The sequence below is a fragment of the Felis catus genome, chromosome D3 (genome assembly GCF_018350175.1).
Source record: "Felis catus isolate Fca126 chromosome D3, F.catus_Fca126_mat1.0, whole genome shotgun sequence".
Taxonomy (NCBI): domain Eukaryota; kingdom Metazoa; phylum Chordata; class Mammalia; order Carnivora; family Felidae; genus Felis; species Felis catus.
The window spans coordinates 26,440,949-26,461,855 of NC_058379.1; the positions used below are offsets into that span (position 1 = coordinate 26,440,949).

General features: G+C 53.9%; 1 protein-coding gene across 3 annotated transcripts in view; it reads right to left on the reverse strand.

The window, feature by feature from the left end:
• The window catches only part of MYO18B (myosin XVIIIB), a 258,450-nt gene that overhangs the window by 166,665 nt on the left and 70,878 nt on the right, over window positions 1-20,907 (reverse strand). For all 3 annotated transcript variants that reach the window (XM_006938537.5, XM_045041734.1, XM_045041736.1), the window contains 6 exons: window positions 19,974-20,166; window positions 16,484-16,564; window positions 14,337-14,484; window positions 7,092-7,251; window positions 3,951-4,134; window positions 2,886-3,108 (listed from right to left, as the gene is read on the reverse strand). In XM_006938537.5, coding sequence (XP_006938599.3) covers window positions 2,886-3,108; window positions 3,951-4,134; window positions 7,092-7,251; window positions 14,337-14,484; window positions 16,484-16,564; window positions 19,974-20,166 — 989 coding nt within the window. The remainder of the gene's footprint in view (window positions 1-2,885; window positions 3,109-3,950; window positions 4,135-7,091; window positions 7,252-14,336; window positions 14,485-16,483; window positions 16,565-19,973; window positions 20,167-20,907) is intronic.

A 20,907-nucleotide genomic window follows, 5' to 3' on the forward strand; every position in this document is an offset into this window, starting at 1 on the left:
GAGAATGAGGCTCAAAGAGTTCAAGTCGCCTAGCCCAAAGCAGCATGGATAGTAACTCTCCCATCTGGGATTCAGACCCGGACAGAGACTATAACTAATCCAGGGGCAGTAGCCAATAGTGAGGTCAAAGATGAGCGGGCACAAGATCCCAGAGGGACTTGAAGTCAAATTGCAGGCCTCAAGGTTTGGACTTTGTCCTGAAGACGAGGGGCACGGCAGACGCTTGGTTCCCTCAAAAAGACCCCTTCACTGGCCAGATGAGTGAAGGTCTGGTGAAATCTGACTCCACTCTGAGACTCCACAAATGCACGAACCACGAAGAAGGGTGATGGTGGTAGGTACATGTGATGAATCCAGGGTGCCTTCCTGGGGGAAGAGGATGTGTCAGGCCAGGTTCCCAGGATGCTGACTGCGCAGAGATACGAGGTTACACGCATGCCCTTTTGAGACAGAATGATCTGGGTTCACATCCCATTTCTGCCCTTGTCAAGTGACCCCATCTCTTTGAGATTCAAGTTCTTCATTTGTCAGGTGAGGATAACAAGTTCTGGGCAAGGGGTCACTCTAAGGATTGAAACAGATGACTGACAGAGTAACAGATACTAACACGGATTGACGCTGTTCCACATCCAGGCAACTCTTCTAGGTGCTAGCCTCTTATTAACTCACACACTGCTCATCAGCTCTCTGACACCTGAGCTATTAAGGCAGAGGAAAGAGGGGCATGATCTAGGGTCTTGCCTGCTGTTGGCCACAGTCAAGGGCAGGCCAGCCGCCTCCAGGGCCTGAGCCACGCCCACCAAGCTGTACAATATGTAAGGTTTAATCAGCATTTGCTATATGCCAGGCGCTGTGCTAAGAGCTTGGTAAGAATGATGTCAGTTAGTGGGGCGCCTGGGTGGCTCAGTCGGTTGGGCGGCCGACTTCGGCTCAGGTCCTGATCTCGCGGTCTGTGGGTTCGAGCCCCGCATCGGGCTTTGTGCTGACAGCTCAGAGCCTGCAGCCTGCTTCCGATTCTGTGTCTCCCTCTCTCTCTGCCCCTCCCCTGCTTGTTCTCGGTCTCTTTCTCAAATAATAAACATTAAGAAAAAAAAAAAAGAATGACGTCAGTTGGTATGTATAATGACACAATGCCAGCACGTCATAAGTACTCAATATCCTGCATACATTTGTGTGTATTATGTGTGCACGTGTATGCATGCATGAATTATATGTGCATGAATTCGAAATCATAAATATTTGACATGTGTATGCATCCATGTGTGCACGCAAATATTTCTTCTATGGTGTAAGAGAGACAGAAGCCAGTTTGAGCAGAAAAAAAAAAAAAAAAAAAAGAGGAAATGACCAAGCCTGAGAGGCAGAAACTGAACGGTTTTATCACGAGACCTCAAATCTTTACCTTGTTGGAAAATTCGTCCTGCCCCAGGCAGGCCACACCAAGAATGAAGAGGGCAGAAGCCCACCACAGTGAGACCCAAGGTCGAGGACGGGGACAGCTGAGCTAAGCAGGCACGCAGGGGTTCAAATGGGCGGACCAGGGTGTCTTCAAAGGCCCAGAACCCCCTGCCAGCCAGCCAGCCAGAATCGATCGGCCACCACTGTGACCATTTTGCGCTTCCCCTGTGACATTATCTGTCACCCCTCGACTGTGGTTGTGCGGGCAGGAGGAAAAATCAATGAGGCGCTCAGAGAAGTGAGGGTCTCGTCTTTGCTTCCAGCTGCTTCCAGCCATTCTGTCAAATGTCTGGTGCCCGGGGTGGGGTTACTAACACGGCAGGAGGAGATGGGGCCGTGGCCACAAGCCAGGTGTCAGCGACCACAGAGATGTTTAACGAGCAGGGGCCCGCCAAGCCAGCCTCCCCACTGGCCCATCACCCCATCCTCTGCAGAGACAATGACCATGCGTGAGCCGTTTCAAATGTCAGGGACGGGGATCCATGCAGCGGCCGCTGGGGTCCGAGAGGGTGAAAAGAATCAGAAGGATTCAGAGAGAACTCGACTCCTAAGATGAGCTATGTGGAGACCTTGGGCGCATGGTTGCCTTCTGTAATATAGACCTAAAGACTTCATTCCTCTGATTGAACCCTCGTCTTCTCCTTGCCACCTCCTTATCTCTTCAGCTCGATCCAGGGAAAGCCAGACCTCCAAAAGTGGACAACTTGCCTCATCAGCCATGACCGCCCCACTCATTTTGAACCCCAGTCCCTGAAAATCCAGGCTCTTCCCCGGCTCAGGACCTTTGCATATGCTGATCTGTCTGCCTAGCATTCCACTCCAGACATGAGCTGCTTGCTTTCCATTGAGACCCAAGTAAGATGTTACCTCTTCCAGAGGTTTACCCAGTCTCTCCAATGAGAGCACAGGGCTCCCTCTTCTATACATCTGGTACCTCCTGCATCCCCATGTGACAATGCAGGCCCCCGTCACATGTCCCCACTCTGACCTCCCAAACCACGCTGAGCATCTTGAAGACCAAGGTATTGCTCGTTGTGGGAATTTCATTTTCTATTCCTAGACAGAAGCTCCCTGGACGTTTGCTCTAGAAAGGAAGATGAGCAGGTCACAGCTCCAGCCTTCCAGGGGTGCACACGCCATTCAGGAAATAAGAGAGGCTTCGGACTCAAGATCTAGGTCCGATCGAGGCTCTGCCTTGACCCAACTGTGTGACCCTGAGCAAGTCCCCCACCTCTCGGAGCTTCCGTTTTTCCATCTGAAATCATAGCTCCCCTTTCACAGGCTTATTATTTCACAGAATAAAAGGGATGCTGTATGGAAAGTTCTGGCACATTGTTGGTGCTCCTGGGAGTTCCTTCGCTGCCACCAGTTAGCGGGCACGTCCGAGGAGTCAGACATAAGGTGCTTGCTCCCTGGCCATCTCTTACCTGCCCTGTGCAGACGCAGTGCCTCCAGGACGCAGGACCCCGCAAGCTGCACCCTCAGCGCAGGGATGTCCAAGGACAGAGGTCCGCCTGTTCCGGGCTTATCTCCACCAGGCTGCGGTGGGGTCAGAGACCCCTGCCCGCCTCTGCTCTCCCCCGCGGGGCCTGGCACAAGGCAGTGGATGAAGTGTATCTGAGACCGTCTGATCATGCTGGTCAGTGCATCCTAGGAACAAGAGGATAGGGGGTTAAAGGCCTGCTGTCTCAGGGTAAGATGGACAGGGACGCTCCCCCAACATACATTCAGCCTAGCCTGGGCACCTTTGGGGGTCCCTGTGTCCTATACCAAGGACCTCCTATTTATGGCCTGATTCACTCATGAGAAATAGGGGAACTTTATCACAGCCCCTATAACTGATGGGGAAACTGAGGCATACAGAAGGCAAACACAAGACGACCCCGGGTCACACAGACCACTAGCAGAAGAGGCGGGCTAGAACCCAGGACCTACTCCTACAGGCTTTTCCTGTATAATCTGCCACGAGGATTTTTCCAGAACTTGTCCTGCCACATCCCACTTTCTGGACTCAGTCTGGCCACTGACCAATCGAAGTGCTCTCGTCTGCTGTCGGATTCGTGTATCTAGGTCCCGTATTTCCAGCCAGTGCGAGATCCTGCAGCCTTCCCCCAGGGAGAGCCGAGTGGTGAAAACAAGCATTTGGGAGGCGGGGCTGGTCTGGCTGTGATATTTGTCACTCTGGTCAAGAGGGTATTCCTGGTCCCTGGGAACTTCCCAGAGCTTCCCAGAGCTGCTCAAGGCAACCCCAAGTAGGCCGGGCTTTGGCCTCAGACTTGGACAGATCACCCCCGGCCCCAGGGATGTGACGGCAGACGTTCCTTCGCTGCTCTGAGCCTCAGCTTCCCCCTCTGTGGAGCGCAGGGGGACGCCTGCCCCTCCAGGCTTGCAGAGGAGGCTAGAGGTGATTCGGGTTGACAACTCATCCGGGAGGAGGGCAGGGAACGTGGCAGTGGAGGCCCCGGCTCTGTGGGGACAGGGCTGCCGCTCACCATCTGCAGCTTGATCTGGGAGCACGGCGCTTTCCTCTTGACTGCGGCGAAGCTGCTGGCAAACGCCTTCCTCACCGTGCAGTTCCTCTGTAGGGCCTGCTGGGAGGTGCCCTCCAGGCCGGCCACGGCCCGGCACACGGGGGGCAGCTTGGCCCGGGCCTGGAACAGACTCCTCAGATCCTCCCTGGCGGGCAGGAGGCAAAAGAGAGAGGGACTTTAGGGGCTCGTGGGGGACGGGCCCACCTTGCTTCTTGCTAATCTGCTTCCCGAACCATCCCCTTGAATCACACATCCTAGCTGCTACGCTTTCATCCACGGGGCCTCCTGCCAGGCGAGCCTTCGCTTTCGTGGCAAACGCCAGCTTCTTTCTCCATAGCAACAGGAAGATCTAACGGACGGTCTTGTCACTGATACACCTGCAGGGATCCCACTGAGCCTGCACTTTCAGAGGGACAGAGAGAGAATCCCAAGCAGGCTCCACACCATCAGCCCGGTGCCCGACGCGGGGCTCGAACCCACGAACCGCGAGATCATGACCCGAGCCGAAACCCAGACTGAGCCACCCAGGCACCCTGCCTGTGCTTTTCTTAGCGAAGTCATCTTGGTTCTCCCTAGAACAGGCCCAGCTCATAGCGGGTGCTGACGATACAATTCATGCCAGAATGAGTAACTGACGGGCTCAGCAGGCAGTTTCTGGACCTGCGAAGTCCCGTGGGTGAAATGTCCCACCCGATGGCCAGCAGAGGACAGTGCCCTCCCTCGGCACTCCCGTAACGCGCAGGTGCAGGCCCAGGACTCCTTAAGCGTCTGCTCTGATAAACCTGAACGGCCCTGCCTTCTTGTCAGGGCCAATAAGGACTAAGAAGGCTGGGCACACCCTGCTGTGCCCTCGGAGGAGGCTGGGACCCAGAGGGAGCCTCCGGCCTCCCGCGTCCCCTCTGCCCCATCCCTTCCAGTCAAAGGACGCAGGCAATTTCTGTCGCTCTCTGCAAGTCCAGGCTGCATGCCAGCCCCAGCCCTGAAGCCACATTACCTCCCTCCCTCCATGCCTCACCAAACTATCCAAACTATTAAGGAACCGTCTTGTCCAAACGATCCAAAGGTATTTCAAGTGGTTAAGTGCCTGGCAGAGCACAAAGATTAACACTGGCTTCACTACCCTGGTGTTGAAATAAAAATCTGGGGGAGGAGGCTGTATGAGCCCCTCCTACTGGAAGCAGGAGCCCCGCGAGGAGAGGTCAGGGCCCTGGGGCAAGTGGGCACCACCCCCCGCCCCGGTACAGGGAGAGGAGGCTGTGCCCATGACCCTGCCCCCCCGTATGTGGATTGCCCCATCTCTGGGGCTAGTAGATCTGACTTCTGGTGTTCAACGGGAGGTGTGCCCTTGGGCAGGTCATGTCTGCTTTGGGCCACAGCTGGAGATCAATATATATATATGGAACAAAACGCTTTGGCCGCAGCAGTGAAACTTGAGTGTGCTTGTCAGCAAAACAAGTCCCCAGAGAGATCAAGTGGGGCCCAGGAATCGGAATGTTAGACCAGCAGTGAATCCGGTGAATCTGACACTCTTGGGGGCGGAAGCACACTCTAAAAAAAGCACTGTTTGCTCTCAAAAACCACCAATGCTTGGCTCTCAAACACACAAGACATCCTAACGGCACTTACCCTCGAAGTTGCCGTCTTTCTCCGCCCCCAAGGGCCACGGCCTTATACACACTGTTCCTTCTTCCCACAGTGTCCTTCCCTCGCCAGGCCATCGGGCCAACAAAATCTGGCTTCCCTCTTTCTAGGGGACCAGAGCCACGGGATGTTAGAGCAAGAAGTGACACAGGGGCCACAGATGCGTGTTGAGGGCCTGCTACGAACCAGGCTCCTTAATGAGCCATCCGTGACACTGTGCCACCAAAGTGTCACGTCAAACACGTAAGCCTGGCCCTATCGTTCCCACTTCTTGGAGTATGGAACTGAGGCCACGTCATGCAGCCTAAACGAGGCGAAAGCAGAATTTGAACATTTGCCTGACCTCAAATCTGTGCAATATCCACAGATCTTGCAGCCTCGTCCAATAAACACTTATTTTGTGGAAGAGGAAACAAAACAAACAAACAAACAAACAAATAGACCCAAGGGAGAGAAAGTGACTGCCCACGGTCACCCCGGTGGGGAGGGCAGGGCTAGGACTTGACCCCGGCCCCCTGGTCCTCCATGCTGTCCTCTGTGTGCTCACCGACCTTCTTTGTGCCCCTGCTCCCTGACTTGATCTCCTTTCAGGACCTGTGTGCCCTTGAACCTGCCAGCACACTGGGCTTTCCAGTCAACTGGGACTATAATGTGCATAGAACTTCTACAGGGACGATCTAGACCCCAAGCGTGTCCCAGCTCTGCCACTCTTTTGCTGTGTGATCGCAGGAGGGCCATTCACTGACTGGGGCCTCGGTTTTCTCATCTGTGAAATGGGGCTAAGGAGGCAGTGTGGTTGCCAGGAGTAACCAGAGGCTTATCAACCCGTTTATCCTGAGGTGGGGTGCACAGCGGGTGGTCCCTAAGTGTCTCCTCCCCATCCCCACGTCCCCAGCACCCCTCTGGTTCTCTCAGCTTCTCTTCTGTGTCCGAGCCCTGCCCCCCGCAGGGCGGGAGCGGTGGGGCGGGGAGGATCGGGATGCAAATTTGCGTGCGTGCGCGCACAGGCACGGGGCAGCATTTTCCAGTAACTGCGGGCTGCAAGCAGCCGTGGCTGTCAGCCCTCCTGAGCAGAGCCATCAGGGATTGCAATGGGCCGCTTTCCTTTTCTAACACCACAAAACGTTATCACTTCAGTTTTATGACCCCCCGAGTCCTAGGATGTTCATAAAATCGTTCCAGTCACAGCATCTCCCAGATACTTAATGAAAGGCACAAGGCCAAAATAAGAAGTCTCTGCCTCTTTTTTTTTTTTTTTTTTTTTTTTCTGGCTTTTGTGCCACCTGCCCCAGAAGCTAGCTTTTCTCTTCGGCTAGACTCACGCTGGCCCCAGGGACACACTGCCCCGGAGGGATGGGGTTCCCTCACTCACTGGGTTCTGGCGACTGCATGGCCCCGGGGGAGGAGGGACCCGCAGGGCACCGAATGCCCCGGGCTGGCTCCGATCCCCGCCGGGCTCACCTCTTTGACTGCTGCAGCACCGAAGGGGCGTCCAGGGCCGAGAGGTTGGGCTTGCCTCTATGCAGCCAGCCCGTGAGGTCATAGCGCACGGGGTCCTGTCCCAGCTGGTGGAAAATCTCGAACTGGAGGGGCTGCTCACAGGCCCGAAGGGCAGAGGTCCCTGAAAGCAGACAGAGCACGTGAGCGTTGGGGGCTCAGGCAGGGAGGACACTCCGGAGGTGCTTGACATCCCCCAGAACACACTTTCTCCACGTAACTATGTTTCCAGACAGCTAAGCTACCGGTGCTGGGCACCAACATCTCGCCTGCCATACATAGGTACGGATGTACGTCTGCGCGTTATTTCCTTTCTAAAAACAATTTTTTAATGTTTATTTATTTTTGAGAGAGAGACAGAAGGTGAGCAGGGGAGGGGCAGAGAGAGAGAGGGAGACACAGAATCCGAAGCAGGCTCTGGGCTCAGAGCTGTCGGCACAGAGCCCGACGCGGGGCTGGAACTCACGGACCGCGAGATCGTGACCTGAGCCGAAACCAAGAGTCAAGACGCTCAACCGACTGAGCCACCCGGCACCCCATGCTATATTTTCTAATACTCATGGAAATAGATACATAATTATTATTAAGTATTTTGAAAATCATTTTGAAATGGCATCAACCAAATAAGTGCACAGCCTACACTTGGGAGACGCTGACTGGCACTTGGTCACAAGGGGCAGCACGGGGGAGCCCGAGGCGCTTGGAGATTCGAGAGAAGGTCTGCGTTCAAATCCTGACTCTTCCTGCTACTACCGTGTGTCAGGGGCCAAACCTCTTAAGTCTCTGACCCTCTGTCTCTTCCTCCATGAAATGCAAATTATACATACCTCCCGGGGTGACATAAATATTAAAAGAGATAACATGCGTAAAGCATGTTGGCAGAGTGCCTGGCACACAGTAGTTGCTCAGTAAGCCGTAGTGGGCGTCCCAGCCACTTCCTGCAGTTGACCTTGCGCGGATGTTCTAGAGCCACAAAGCATTTATCTCCGTATTCCCAATATTCGGCGTCTCGTGCCTGGTAGATGCGAATGGAGCCCGGAAGTGCTTGTGGAAGGAATGAATGAGCGAATCCTAGTCATGAGTCAATCACGTCACTCTGACTGCGGTGAGCCCTCGGATTGAGTAACGGCCCCAGACCAATTACCATCAGGAGCGGTAGTATTGTTTTGGTTCTTCCACGTATTCCGAATTTCTGTGAGTTCCCTTCCTCCTACTGTCCCAAGGTCCTGAGTCCTTTCCTCAAAGGCTGATTTTCCACCGCTCGGCTGCCGTGAGCCAGGAAACAGGAAACCTGCGTTTTCCGGAATTCTGTACGCAGTCAACAGACTCTGAGGGTCTGCAGATGAGGAGGGGACGTGGCTTCTGCATTCGTGTGTGGCTTCTGAGAGGCCCTTTGTGTTCAATACCCCAGGGCTGACCGAGGTCACCAGCAAGGGGCACTTGCGATGAAGTCAAGTCTTTCTTCCTCAAGTGCTTCCTGTGAGGCCTCCAGGGCCGTGCAGTCCCTGCCCTCAAGGGGTCACCTTCCAATGAAAGCAATGACAAAGCATCTTGACTGGAAGCAGCTTGAGGGCAGGGACCACGTTCATCCACAGTTATGTCTAGCAGCCAGCACAAAGCTGGGCTCTGAATGAGGACCCCAAGACCATTGGGGGAGGAGGAGGAAGCAAAGGCAAGAGAGAAGAAAGGACGTTCGTGTTTGCTAAGCCCCAGCCAGCTTCTGCTGCACATACTATGTGCATGATGTCCCTCGATCCCGCTCAGGTCTGTCAAGTGAACATTGCTGGGCTGGTTTTCTAGAAGGTGACAGGGAGGTCCAGAGATGAGACAGCTTGGCTGAAGTTGCATAGCGCGTGTGGGCAGAGCCGGGGGGAGGATACGGGTCTGCTGGCCCAAAGCCTGTGTTCATCCGGGTGGTGGATGGGTACGTGGAGGCATCACAGCCCCGGGAAGCCACTCCCAGGCTCCCAGGGGGCCCGCTGGGTCCTCTCGCCTTCCCCCTTCTTCAGAGGTGATTTCAACCACAGTGTTGTCCATCCAAGCACTGCGGGGGCAGCTCTCGCTTTCAGGAGCCCCAAGGAAACGGCTGTAAGACAGAACCTGACTCGGTGCACCTCCCTCATGTCTCTCCCAGAAGCCCGAGCCCCCAGACTGGGGTAGGGGACTCTCGGGCCCCTGCGACCCCAGCAGCCACCCTCTATGTCTGCACTGTGAATGCCTGTCGCCTGTCTGCCGGCCTGGGCTCCGTGGGGGCTGCCTGCTGGCACGGCAAAGACACCTTCGTTGAGAAGTAACAGCAAAAGCACTGGGTTAGCCAGAAAGCCCCACGTGTTCTGCCTGATTGAACATTCTCATTAACTCTGAGCTCCCCAGAAAGCCCTAGAGACAAAAGACCTTTTTATTTGTCACCAAAATATCTGAATTAATGGGTGTATCTCGGTGGGGCCAGGACTGGAACATTGTCTCCCTTGGAAACTGACAAGCCTCAGGACAGCCTGCTCGGGGTGTCTGGGATCGGCACGTCAGACCTCATGGGAGAAGGAGCAGGTGCCACAGATCTCCCTGAATCCCCTCCTGCCCTAGCCATACCCTACATGACACCTTCTCCCTCCGACCCGACTCGGGTGTCATTTGCCTAAAAGTCAAGATCCAGAAAACATTCCATTCGAGGAATCCATTTCATTCGACTCCGGATCATTGGGTTTTCACATATACATCCATTCTGTATCAAGGATTCATTGTAGTCTTTGGGCCGGCATCATCCTGGCTGACGCAGGCGGAGGTGACCACCCAGCCCCTGTCCTCTCGAGCCTGACATTCCCATGAGGACAGATGCGTGATGTCCAGTGGGAGGGCTGCAAGGGAGAAGGGAAAAACAGAGAACGGGAAGCATTCTAGGCAGAGGGAACTGCCAGTGCAAAGGCCCTGAGGCGGGAGTGTGCTTGGGGTGTTTCAGAAGCAGCCGAGAGCGTGGTGTGACTGGAACAGTGACTGGAACAGAGCGATGGAGGAGAGGGGAAGGGAAAATGGCAGATGTCCACGGAGGGCTTGCTGGGTCCCAGGCATAAGAGAGATAGCCGAGAACAAGACAGAGGGGCGCCCTGCACTCTCATCGATCGTACAGGATAGTTGGGGGACGGAGGAGAAGCCAGGGAAGAAGCAAACATTCCAGAGCCTGGAGAGGCCCCTGAAGGAAATAACCAGGAGGTCAGAGTGGGTCAGAGGGGCTGCAGAGGGGACAGCTTCAGACAGGGGTCCAGAAGGTCTCTGAGGAGGACAGGGACAAAGGCGAGGGAGGAAGATGTAGAAATCTCTTGCACACCTTAGCTCATCCGTCCTCACACGAGCCCCCTGAGGTGGTGTTACCATTATTACCCTTTTACAGACGGGGGATGTGACTTTGCACAAGTCACACACATTGCAGTTTAGCGGTGGAGCCAGGATCCAGCCCAAATCTCTGGGGTCCAAAGCCTGGGTGAACTTTTAAGAGCTCTGCGTCCCGTTTTCCTATGGATCTGAGCGAGGGTCTCCCTCTGCCCCACAAAACCACTCCCAAGCCCTGGGGCCGTTCCCTCAACACAGGGGCCACCTTCGGAGCCCAGACAAGGGATGGGGGTCTGCCTGGCCTCTGGGGAGAGGACTCCCAGGCTTAGCCCTGTCTCTGCTCTCAGGTGCCTACAGGGCCCCGGAAGCTATCTGGCCTCTCTGAGGCCTCACTGACCCCGCCACAGGTGGGAGGTAGTAGAACCCACAGTCCCAGGCTCCACAAATAACCGTTCCCTCTGCCCCTTCGTCCTTGTCCACCAGCTGGCCAAGGGGCAGAAGTACTTTAGAGAACACAGATGACCCTGGGACAACAGAGGTAATCACTGCCAGGAGTCAGGCAAGCACTAGGACCCTGCAGGGCGAGGGCAGTCCAGGGTTGCATCCTGCCCGTCCTGGGCCCTCACTCGGCACTTTTGCTCTCACAGACCCCTTCTGCTATTATATATATTTACATGATTATATTCATGGCTATGTTGGTACAAGGGCAAATAGTATTAATAATATATAAGCACACTGTATCAGTTTGCTGTGGCTACCATAACAAAGTACCATAGCTGTGGGGTTTAAACAACGGACATGTGTTTTTCTCAAAGTCCTGGAGCTGGAAGTCCAAGGTCAAGGTGTGGGCAGGGCTGGTTTCCCCTGAGGCCTCTCTCCTGGGCTTGTAGCCGGCCATCTTTGCTCTGTGCACATCTGAGTCCTAATCTCTTCTTGTCGGGCCACCAGCCATATGAAATTAGGACCCACAGCAATGACCCTAGTTGACCTTAATGACCGTTCTAAAAACCTTCTCCCTAAATACAGCAAATACAGCACATTCAGAACTCCTGGAAGCTAGGACTTCAACACGTGAATGTGCGGTGGGATACAAGTCAGCCCATACCTTACAGGCATACAGGGCCTCCTGGGAGGCTCAGTCGGTTAGCGTCTGACTTTGGCTCAGGTTATGATCTCATGGTTCGTGAGTTCGAGCCTTGCGTCGGGCTCTGTGCTGACAGCTCGGAGCCTGGAGCCTGCTTGAGATTCTGTGTCTCCCTCTCTGTCCTTCCTCCACTCATGCTCTCTGTCTCTGTCTCTCTCTCTCTCAAAAATAAATAAACAGTAAAAAAAAAATGTTTAAACATACATACAAATACATGTATAACCTATTTTGAAATGTTTATTTTTGAGAGAGAGCGGGGGAGGGGTAGAGAGAGAAGGAGACATAGGATTCGAAGCAGGCTGTGCACTTAAGGCTGAGAACCTGACGCGGGGCCCAAACTCACGAACTGTGAGATCATGACCTGAGCCGAAGTTGGACACTTACCTGACTAAGCCACCCGGGCGTCCCCACGTATATCATATAGTTCATTTTTTTTCTTCTGCCTTTAACAGAAATTAAAACATCTGCGTGGGCCCCTAAAAGCACTGTGTCTGGGGAAGCTGACCCGGGCTGGTCACTGAGGAGCTAAATCCTCTGGGACTAATTTGGGTCCTGATGCTCTGAGCTTGGGCCAGGGAGGGCTGCCGGAGCCATCACATGCCGCTGCTGCTTCTGCTCAGAAAATCTTGTCCCGATGGCGAGTACAGGAACGTTCCGTGAATGTCCGGGACAGAGGCCTCGGCTGGCCCCCGTGGGGCAGGCTTCTGCCATCGCCAGCCCAGCGGATGACAGTGATGAGAGCTGTCATAATGTCTTTCTCCAAATGTCCTCCCAATTTCCTGTAAACTACTCCAGGTGGGCGTCCACCCCAAACATTCCATCGAAATGGCACGGGTCTCCGTTGCCAGGGACCTCCACGTGGCCACATCGATGGCCACTCCTCAGCCACGCCTCACCTGACCTCTCAGATGAGGTCAGCACCCTCCCTCCTCCGGTGGCGTCCAGCGTGCCACATTCTCCCGGCTTCCTTCCTACCTCCCTGGCCACCCCTCCCGTTGCATTTGCCGGTGACTGGCCTTGACCCTGGGCCTTGACATTGGCTCTGCCATCTTCTCTGCCAGCCTGGATTCCCTTGGTGATCGGACCCAGAAGCGTGGTCCTCAGTCTTCTTACACATTTACTCGCTTTATCATCCTCTGCTAGAATGTCAGCCCCATGGCGGTGGAGACATTTGTCTTGTTCGGGGATGGGTCTCCCAGCCTAGGACATGGCTGCCACATAGGGGGTGCTCCATAAATGTTGTTGAAGGAATGAGCCCCGGTCCCTCCCGCCATGCCAGCGGCAACTGTAAGATCTCAAAGGGGATCTGCCTTTGTAAAAGCCTGAGGGCATCCAGGTGGAGGGGGGCGCGTCGCAAGAGATTTTGATCCGGACAGAGAGCATTTGCCATCCGCCTTCTGACACTCACGCTCTGGGTGATCTTAGACACCTCTACCAGCATCTGTCTGGAGCTGAGAGTCCTCATCTTGGAGGGTAAGAATACCAACCACCAGATACGTGACAGATTTCTCCAACCCCTTAGAAGACGGGAGTCCCATTCTTCATGGCCATCAACAGCCCTGTCCTTGTTGATCAGTACTTGTGACCCTCGGCTGCCCGTAACAAAGCTGCTACGTCTCTGACCCAATCGCTGTAGCAGAAATTCTGGTGAGAGAGAGGCAGGGGTGACCCCTATTCCTACTGTGTGAACACCCCACCCGGGGCTATTTGAGGTCTGCTCAGAGTCGCCCTGCCGAAGCACGGACAGCCGGACTGGAACCTGGGGCTGAATGAAGCCAAGGCCCATGACCTCCGACCTCGTGGTTCCTTCTGGATGTCTCCATCTCTCCTCTTGATTCTCTCTCCCCCACCAACCCAGCCCATCACCAAACGCTGTGTGTTCTGCCTGCTGAATACCTCCATAGCCTGCCCACCTTCTCTCTCACCTCCCTGGCCGCCTTCCACGAACTTTCCAGAACTTGAATCTGACTTTACCTCCTGCTGCCTAGAATCCTTCATGGCTTCTCATAGTTCTGGGGTTGAGACTAATGTTTTGGGGGTGGGCCACAAGAGCCTCTGGCAGTCTGAGCCCAGATGACATCTCCAACCTTGTCCTGACTCCCTGGATCGTGGAAGAATTAGATCCACCCGATGCACACCATCAAGCGGGCCTGTCCTCCTAGGTTCACCAGATGATGTGCTTATCTGTTAGCTTGTCCACAGTCTCTACCCACGTCCTCCCTACGACGACACAGGCCACACTAGGCTGGCGCATCGTTGCATAGCATGGGTCTCAGAACAAGGTAGCCACTCAAAGGGGCGCCTGGGTGGCTCAGTTGGTTGAGCGTCTGACTTCGGCTCGGGTCACGATCTCACGGTCTGTGAGTTCGAGCCCCGCGTCGGGCTCTGTGCTGACCGCTCAGAGCCTGGAGCCTGCTTTGGATTCTGTGTCTCCCTCTCTCTCTGCCCCACTCCAGTTTGCACTCTGTCTCTCTCTGTCTCTCAAAATGAATAAACGTTAAAAATATTTTTAAAAAAGGTAGCCACTCAATGTATTTGTTGACTACACGAATGAATGAACACGTAAATGAATCAAAGCACACGCAGGCATGTGCACAGACATCTGTGCGCTCCAACCCCCACCCCCACCCTGCCTCATGCAGGCCTTATCAGGGCTTTTCCTGCAGCAGACAAGGACAGATTCCAAGTCCCAGGCTGGACTCAGCACCCTTCTCCCTTCATCTTTCACCCTACTCCCTTACCTTCGGCCTCAGCCCCTTTCTTCTCAAAGGCTGCACAGAGACGCTCGAGCACCATGCTGTCACTGGAGCCCTCCACCCGGAATTCCTCATCCAAGAGCCAGAAAAGGCCCCTGGAGTCCTCAGCACCTCCAACAGCTGGTAAGCGGACCTGGCGGAAAACCCAGGATCACCGAGGAGCCCTGATCCCTGACAGAGGCCAGTCCTAGGCTTCTCTTCCTACCTACAAGAGTCGGGGGATCTGAGTCCCAGGCATCATGGCTCAGACGTGCTGGCCCGGAGCCATGATCCCTCCCACCCCCCAGATGCTCAGTGTGGGAACCTCAAACCTTAACAAGCTCTCAGTTTCAGGAGGTACATTCCGGCCTCTGTCCTCACTTCCTGTGTGACCTTGGGTAACTTACTGCACCACTCTGAACCTCATTTCCTTTTATGGAAACTAGAGACTGGCAATACCTTCCTTAGAGGGCTGCAGTGAGGAATTAACAAGGGAGAGCACTCTGTAAATTACACATTCCAGAGGCAAACAAGCAGCTGGGTGTATTTGTGCACAGCCACACATCAAAGGATTAATCCCATCCATATTGCTTTCTCTTAGAAATCTGCGTTTTTTTAAACTAAACTCTTAAGAGGGGGAGGGGAGCGCCCGGAGAATGTTCTAGAGGAGAAGGTGAACTTGGCTTCATAGCACAGCACGGAATTTTAAATCAAGCCACGAGCTTCAGAAGCTGTCTAGGTAACTCTGAAGTTTTGTTCACAGTGACAGAGAGAGACCTGGAGAGTCTAAGCTGCTTATCTGAGGGCCCACAGTGAGTGGACACCAGGGAAATGGCCCCAAGTGCTTATGGTGGAAATGTGACGCGTGCGGTGACCAGATGTCCCCTGGTGACGGGGACTGCGGCACCTCCCAGAACGTGAGCATTTCGGCGCTGAAGCCAGAAAATCAGGATGGTTGGGTGCCCCACCCACCCCGGTCGGAGGGCCAGAGAGGAGAAGGGACACACACCCAGGGTCACACGGAGGGGCACCGGGGCAGAACCAGAGCTGGATCCCAGCTATCCCGAGCCTTCACCTCGCCTTTCTTTATGGGGGTTGAAAGTGACAGCCAGCCCATCCTCAGCTGGGAAGGTAGCTATTCCCAGCCGCTGTGCAGGCGTCCAGGGGACCCCACCGCCCCTCCCTCCTCACCCTGCCTGGGTCATCCCTCCAGGCCAGGAAGTATGAAAGCGAAGGGGGATCAGCCCAAGAGGGGCCAACAGGAAGCATAAACAAGCAATGGCCGGTAGGGCTCACGGACAAGGCAGCTTTGCGAGGACAGGTGCAGGCCACTATGAGCCAAGAAAAGGCTTGGAACCCACCCCGGGCCGGCAGGAGACAAAGAATGAGAAAAGTGGCCGCCTGTGGTATCACCCGGCAGGAGAAACATGTGACCTGCAGGCCACCTCGCATGCACCCAGCAGCCTGCCAGCCACTTTAGACGCCGGATCTCATCAACATTCACAGCCGCCCCAGGGGAGACCACCGTTCCCATTTTGGAGATGAGAAAACTGAGCCCAGAGAGGCGATGGGATATGATCAAGGTCACCAGGATCGGCCCCGAATCTGGCAAGTTGAGTGAAATGGCCCAGGGCAGTTCTGAGAGGGGGTTGAGCAGAGGTATGCAGGTCTGGGGCCAGCCACGCGGGCTCTTGGGATAGGAGAGAAAAGTGAAGACTCAGGTATCCCCCAAACTGAAGGCCATTGATGCCTGGACCCACCATTGCCCCCACTCTCATCCCCCAGTGGCCCTTATTCTTCCTGTGTCTGCTGGACTTTGCACTTGAGTCTGAGCTCCTGACCTTTCCAGACGAGCATCCATCCGCTGGGCACTGGACCTGAGCCCTGCTCAGCTTTAGCACCGAGCACAGACTCAGACATCAAGTAGAGGGGTGGTCCTCAACCTGAGGGGATTTGAAGATTCGTTGCCCCAGGGCCACACCCTCGGATCAGTCTGGGAGTGGGTCACCAGCTTCAGTGTCTTTAACAACCCCTGGGCCATTCCAGGGACAGACAGCATTGAGAACAAGTGGCTTCAAGACTCGAATCATCTAGTATTTCAATTAAAACCTCCGTGGCATCTCAGAGCCTCAGTCGGCTGGGCCCCGCATTACCTGGGAAAGATTCTGGTCCACGACAGCCACCGTGGTCCCTGGGGAAGGCTCCGGGAGGTCAAAGGGCACGGGAATACCTTCCTGCAAAGTCACAAAAGTTCAACATTAGTTCCTTCCGTGAGCTGACCGGGGTGGAAAACTTCTAGAGGAGAAAAGAGAAGTGAAGGGTTTTGCCTTCCCTTAACTTTTTTCTTATTATCATTTTTAAAATAGTTTTTCAAAGTAATCTCTACACCCAACATGGGGCTTGAACTCACAACCCCGAGATCAAGAGTCACATGCTCCACTGACCAGGCAAGCCAGGCTCCTTCCTATTATCGTTTTTTTAATTGTGGTAAAATACACACGGCATAAAAATCTACCTTTTTAAGTGTAGAGCTAGAGGCATTAAGTAGACTCACATGTTGTGCAACCGTCACGATCCCCCACCTCCTGAACTTTGTCATCTTGCAAAACAGAAACTCTGTCCCCAGTAAACACAGGCTCCCCGTCCCCCCTCCTCCACCGCCAGCCCCTGGCAACCACTGTTCCACTTTCTGTCTCTAGGAATTTGACTTCTCGTGAGCATCTCACATGAGTGGAGTCATACAGGATCTGTCCCTTGGTGACTGGCTTATTTTGCACTCAGTATAATGTCCTCAGGGTTCATCCACGTTGCAAAGGATCAGAACTTCCCTCCTTTCTATGGTTGAATAACGGCCTATTGTGTGGACACTTATTTATGCAGGAATTCACCATCCACTGACGGACACGTGGGTTGCTTCTAACTTTTAGCCATTACGAATAATGCTGCTGTGCACATGGGTGCAAATATCTCTTCGAGACCTTGCTTTCAATTCTTTGCGGGTAGATACCCAGAGGGAAAATTGCTGGGTCACATGGTAATTCTATTTTTTTTTTTAATTTTTTCCAAAACCAGCGTCCTGTTTTTCACAACAGCTGCACCATTTTAGATTCTCACCAGCAACACACAGGTTCCCATTTCTCCACATCTTCACCAACATTTGCTGTGTTCTGTTTTTGGTTTCGTTTATGTTTTGATAGTAACCACACTACTGGGTATTAAGTGATATCTCAATGTTTTGCTTTGCACTTCCCTAAATTTCATGGGCTTATTGGCCGTTTGTATATCTTTTTTGGAAAAGTATCCGTTCAAATCCTTTGCCCTTTGTTCAAGCGGGTCGTCCGTATGTGTCTCTCAACACCCCATAGTCTTTGTATGAGAAGAAGGGTTGGAGACCGACATTCCAATAACATCCTGACCTTGTTCATCCTGGCGGGCTGTCAGCAATCGTGGTGACAGCTTTATCAGGAGCCGGTCATTCAATCCAAACTTTTCTAGGATTTACCGAGTAGCTAATGAGCGCTGGGCTGAACACTGGGTGCCCGAGGGAGCAAGCGTAAACTAGGGCTAATGACAGTCGCCTGCAATACAAAAGTCACCAGAAATGTGCGGGCACGGCTATGCACCACGATGTTCATCGCAGTGCTGTTTACAATAGCTTAATCGTGGAAAACAGCCAGACGTGCAAAGGAGGGTGGAGACAGAATTGGACGTAACCACTGAAATGCATGATTACTAAAAGCTGCACGTGGAAGGAAGACACGTGAATAGCATGTTGGTGGGCGGAAGCCAGCAGACAACGACATCCTGTACAGGGAAGGATCAGAAATCTGCAGAGAGGACGATAAATGGAAAATAAGTGGTATAAAATACAGACAGCAGTCACAGTGGTCGCCTGTGGCCGGTGGGGCTAAAGGAGATTAGGTTTTCTGCTTACGGACACTTCTATGCGCTTTCCAGTTTTTGAATAAAGAACACGTATTGCTTTGATCATCAGAAATAACTTGAGATATTGTGGGAGCTGCTGTCATGTACTGAATGCCTAATACAGCCTGGACGTTTTCTATCCTACTTCATAAGACACTCAAAGCAGCCCTTTCAGGCGGTGGGGTAAAAATGATTTTAAAAATAGCCCCTGTTGTCTCCCCTTCTGTGTCTCTCGCTCTTGCAGTTTCTGCCATCAAGAAGGGGAACCTGTTTCCCCACCCCTTGAGTCAGGGCTTAGCCCCGGACCCGCCGTGACCACCTGAATACATAAGGGACATTGCCAGGTCCAAGTTGAGGACTCGAGGGGCCCAGCACATGCCTGCTCATCTCTTGGAACCCTGCCCAGTGCCATGAGAGCAGCCTGGGCTAGCCCGCCGGAGGACAGGACATTCCATCCCTGGCTCACAGAGGAGTGATCCCAGCCAAGGCCTGCCCGGATCAGCTCACGGCCATCCGACCCCCAGACACAGGAAAGCACCAGCCAGGACCATCAGAGCCACCCACCCACCCTGCATCTGCCCACAGACACAGGAGCCGGCTCAGCCAAGACCAGAGATCTGCCCAGGCAATCCAGAGACTTGTAGGCAATAACAAGAGGTAATTTTTTAAAGCCACTAGATTCTGGGGGCACTTTATTACGTAGCACTCTTGTGGCAGTTGATAACTGATACAGGAATATTGCTATTTCTAGTTTACATGTGACGGAACCACGGATCAGAGAGGGCACGTGCCTCTCCTAAGGCCACACAGCCAATAAGTGACAGAGTCAGAGTCAGACGCCAGGGCTTATCGTCAGCGTCACGCATTTGAGATTTATCCATGCTGATGCTTTCCTGTTCATTGCTGTCCAGGCTCCAGCCAAAAACAACAAAAAAAACAAAAAAACAACCAAAAGCAAAACAACAAAAAAACAAACCATAATTTCAACACCCGTTATCCTACTGGTACGCAAGATGATCATTTCTAACATTTTGCCACTAGCACTTGCTGGAGTCAACGCGGTCCCCTTCAGGGAGGAAGGAGGGGGTGGATAGGCCGGGGGCGTCCTGGGTGCTGGCAGTGTTCCCCTTTTGCCTTGGGTGGCACATGCATGAGTATGTTCATTGGGATAAATTCACTGAGCTGGACTCCCCTGCTTTATGCATTTTCTGTGTGAATGCTATATTTCAATTTAAGCTGCTTTTTTTTAAAACAAAGCAAGAAGAGAAGGGCTGGCAAGGAAAGTACCTGTACATGTTTCCTGGTTCATGCCCCTAGAGAAGTGCACCTTGGGCTTTGTGAGCTATTACCACGCTAGCATCCAAAGGGCTGTGTGTCTCCTTACGTCCAGTGTTTTCACCCACCCACTGAGCACAGAGGGCTTTCCACTGGGAAGATGCAAGAGGAACAGGTCATGGCAATGAAGGGACAGCCAGGGGAGCAAGGCCTGGGGAGCCCCGAGTTCCCTGGTGTCTGTGGACGGGAGGGCATGGGGGGCCGTGCATGGAGATGGGGAGGCAGCAGAGGCCCCGGGGAGCCGGGTCCCGGAGTTAGGGCTTTGTTCGGTGGCGGGCCAAACAGGATGAAACCGGGGGTTACCGAAGGACCAGACCATCCCCCCCCCCCCAGCCCCGGCTGGCCTCACACCCGCCGCTAAGCCCCGCGGAAGGCCTGTCACACCTGTCGGTATCGCTCCAGCGCAGAGACGAAGGTCCGCTGGTAGAAAAGCAGCTGTAACCGCTCATGGGCGTAATTGCGGCCCAGCTCCTCGAAGGTGGCCGCCCGGTCCTTGCACTGGTGCCGCGGGTTCTGAAAGCCCGGGGGGTCCACCACCATGATGGAGGCCATGGAGAGGCGGCAGGAAGAGAAGGACCTGGGGAGAGAGGGGCGAGGCCCCGAGGCCAATGGAACCTTCCGGCCCTGCTGGTCCAAGTCTCTCCCACTCCCCCCATCACAAACGTGGAGAAACTGAGGCAGCATGCCGGGTGGATATGGGGATCCAGCCGATCTAGCGCCAAAACAAGGCTCACTTGTGTGTGACCAGGGTGTGTGACCTGAGGCAGGTTAATTAACCTCTCTGAGCTAAGGTTTCCCCAACTCTTAAATGACAGTAGTATGAATAAGATGATCCCAGGGGATACAGTAAGGATCAAGGGAGTCAGGAGCACCTGGGTGGCTCAGTCGGTTGAGCGTCCGACTTCAGCTCAGGTCATGATCTTGCAGTCGATGAGTTCGAGCCCCGTGTTGGGCTCTGTACCGATAGCTCAGAGCCTGGAGCCTGCTTCGGATTCTGTGTCTCCCCCTCTCTCCGCCCCTCCCCCACTCATGCTCTGTCTCCATCTCTCAAAAATGAATAAACATTTTTTAAAATTTTTAAAAACAAGCCCTTTCAAAGGGGTGCGTGGGTGCTCATTCGGTTGAGCGGCCGACCAGCTCAGGTCATGATCTCACGGTTTGTGAGTTCGATTCCCTCATCATGCTCACTGCTGTCATCACAGAGCCTGCTTCGGATCCTCTGTCTGTCTGTCTCTGTCTCTCTCTCTCTGTCCCTCCTCTGCTCGCTCTGTCTCTCTCTCTCAAAATAAATGAATTTTAAAAGCTTAAAAAATATATT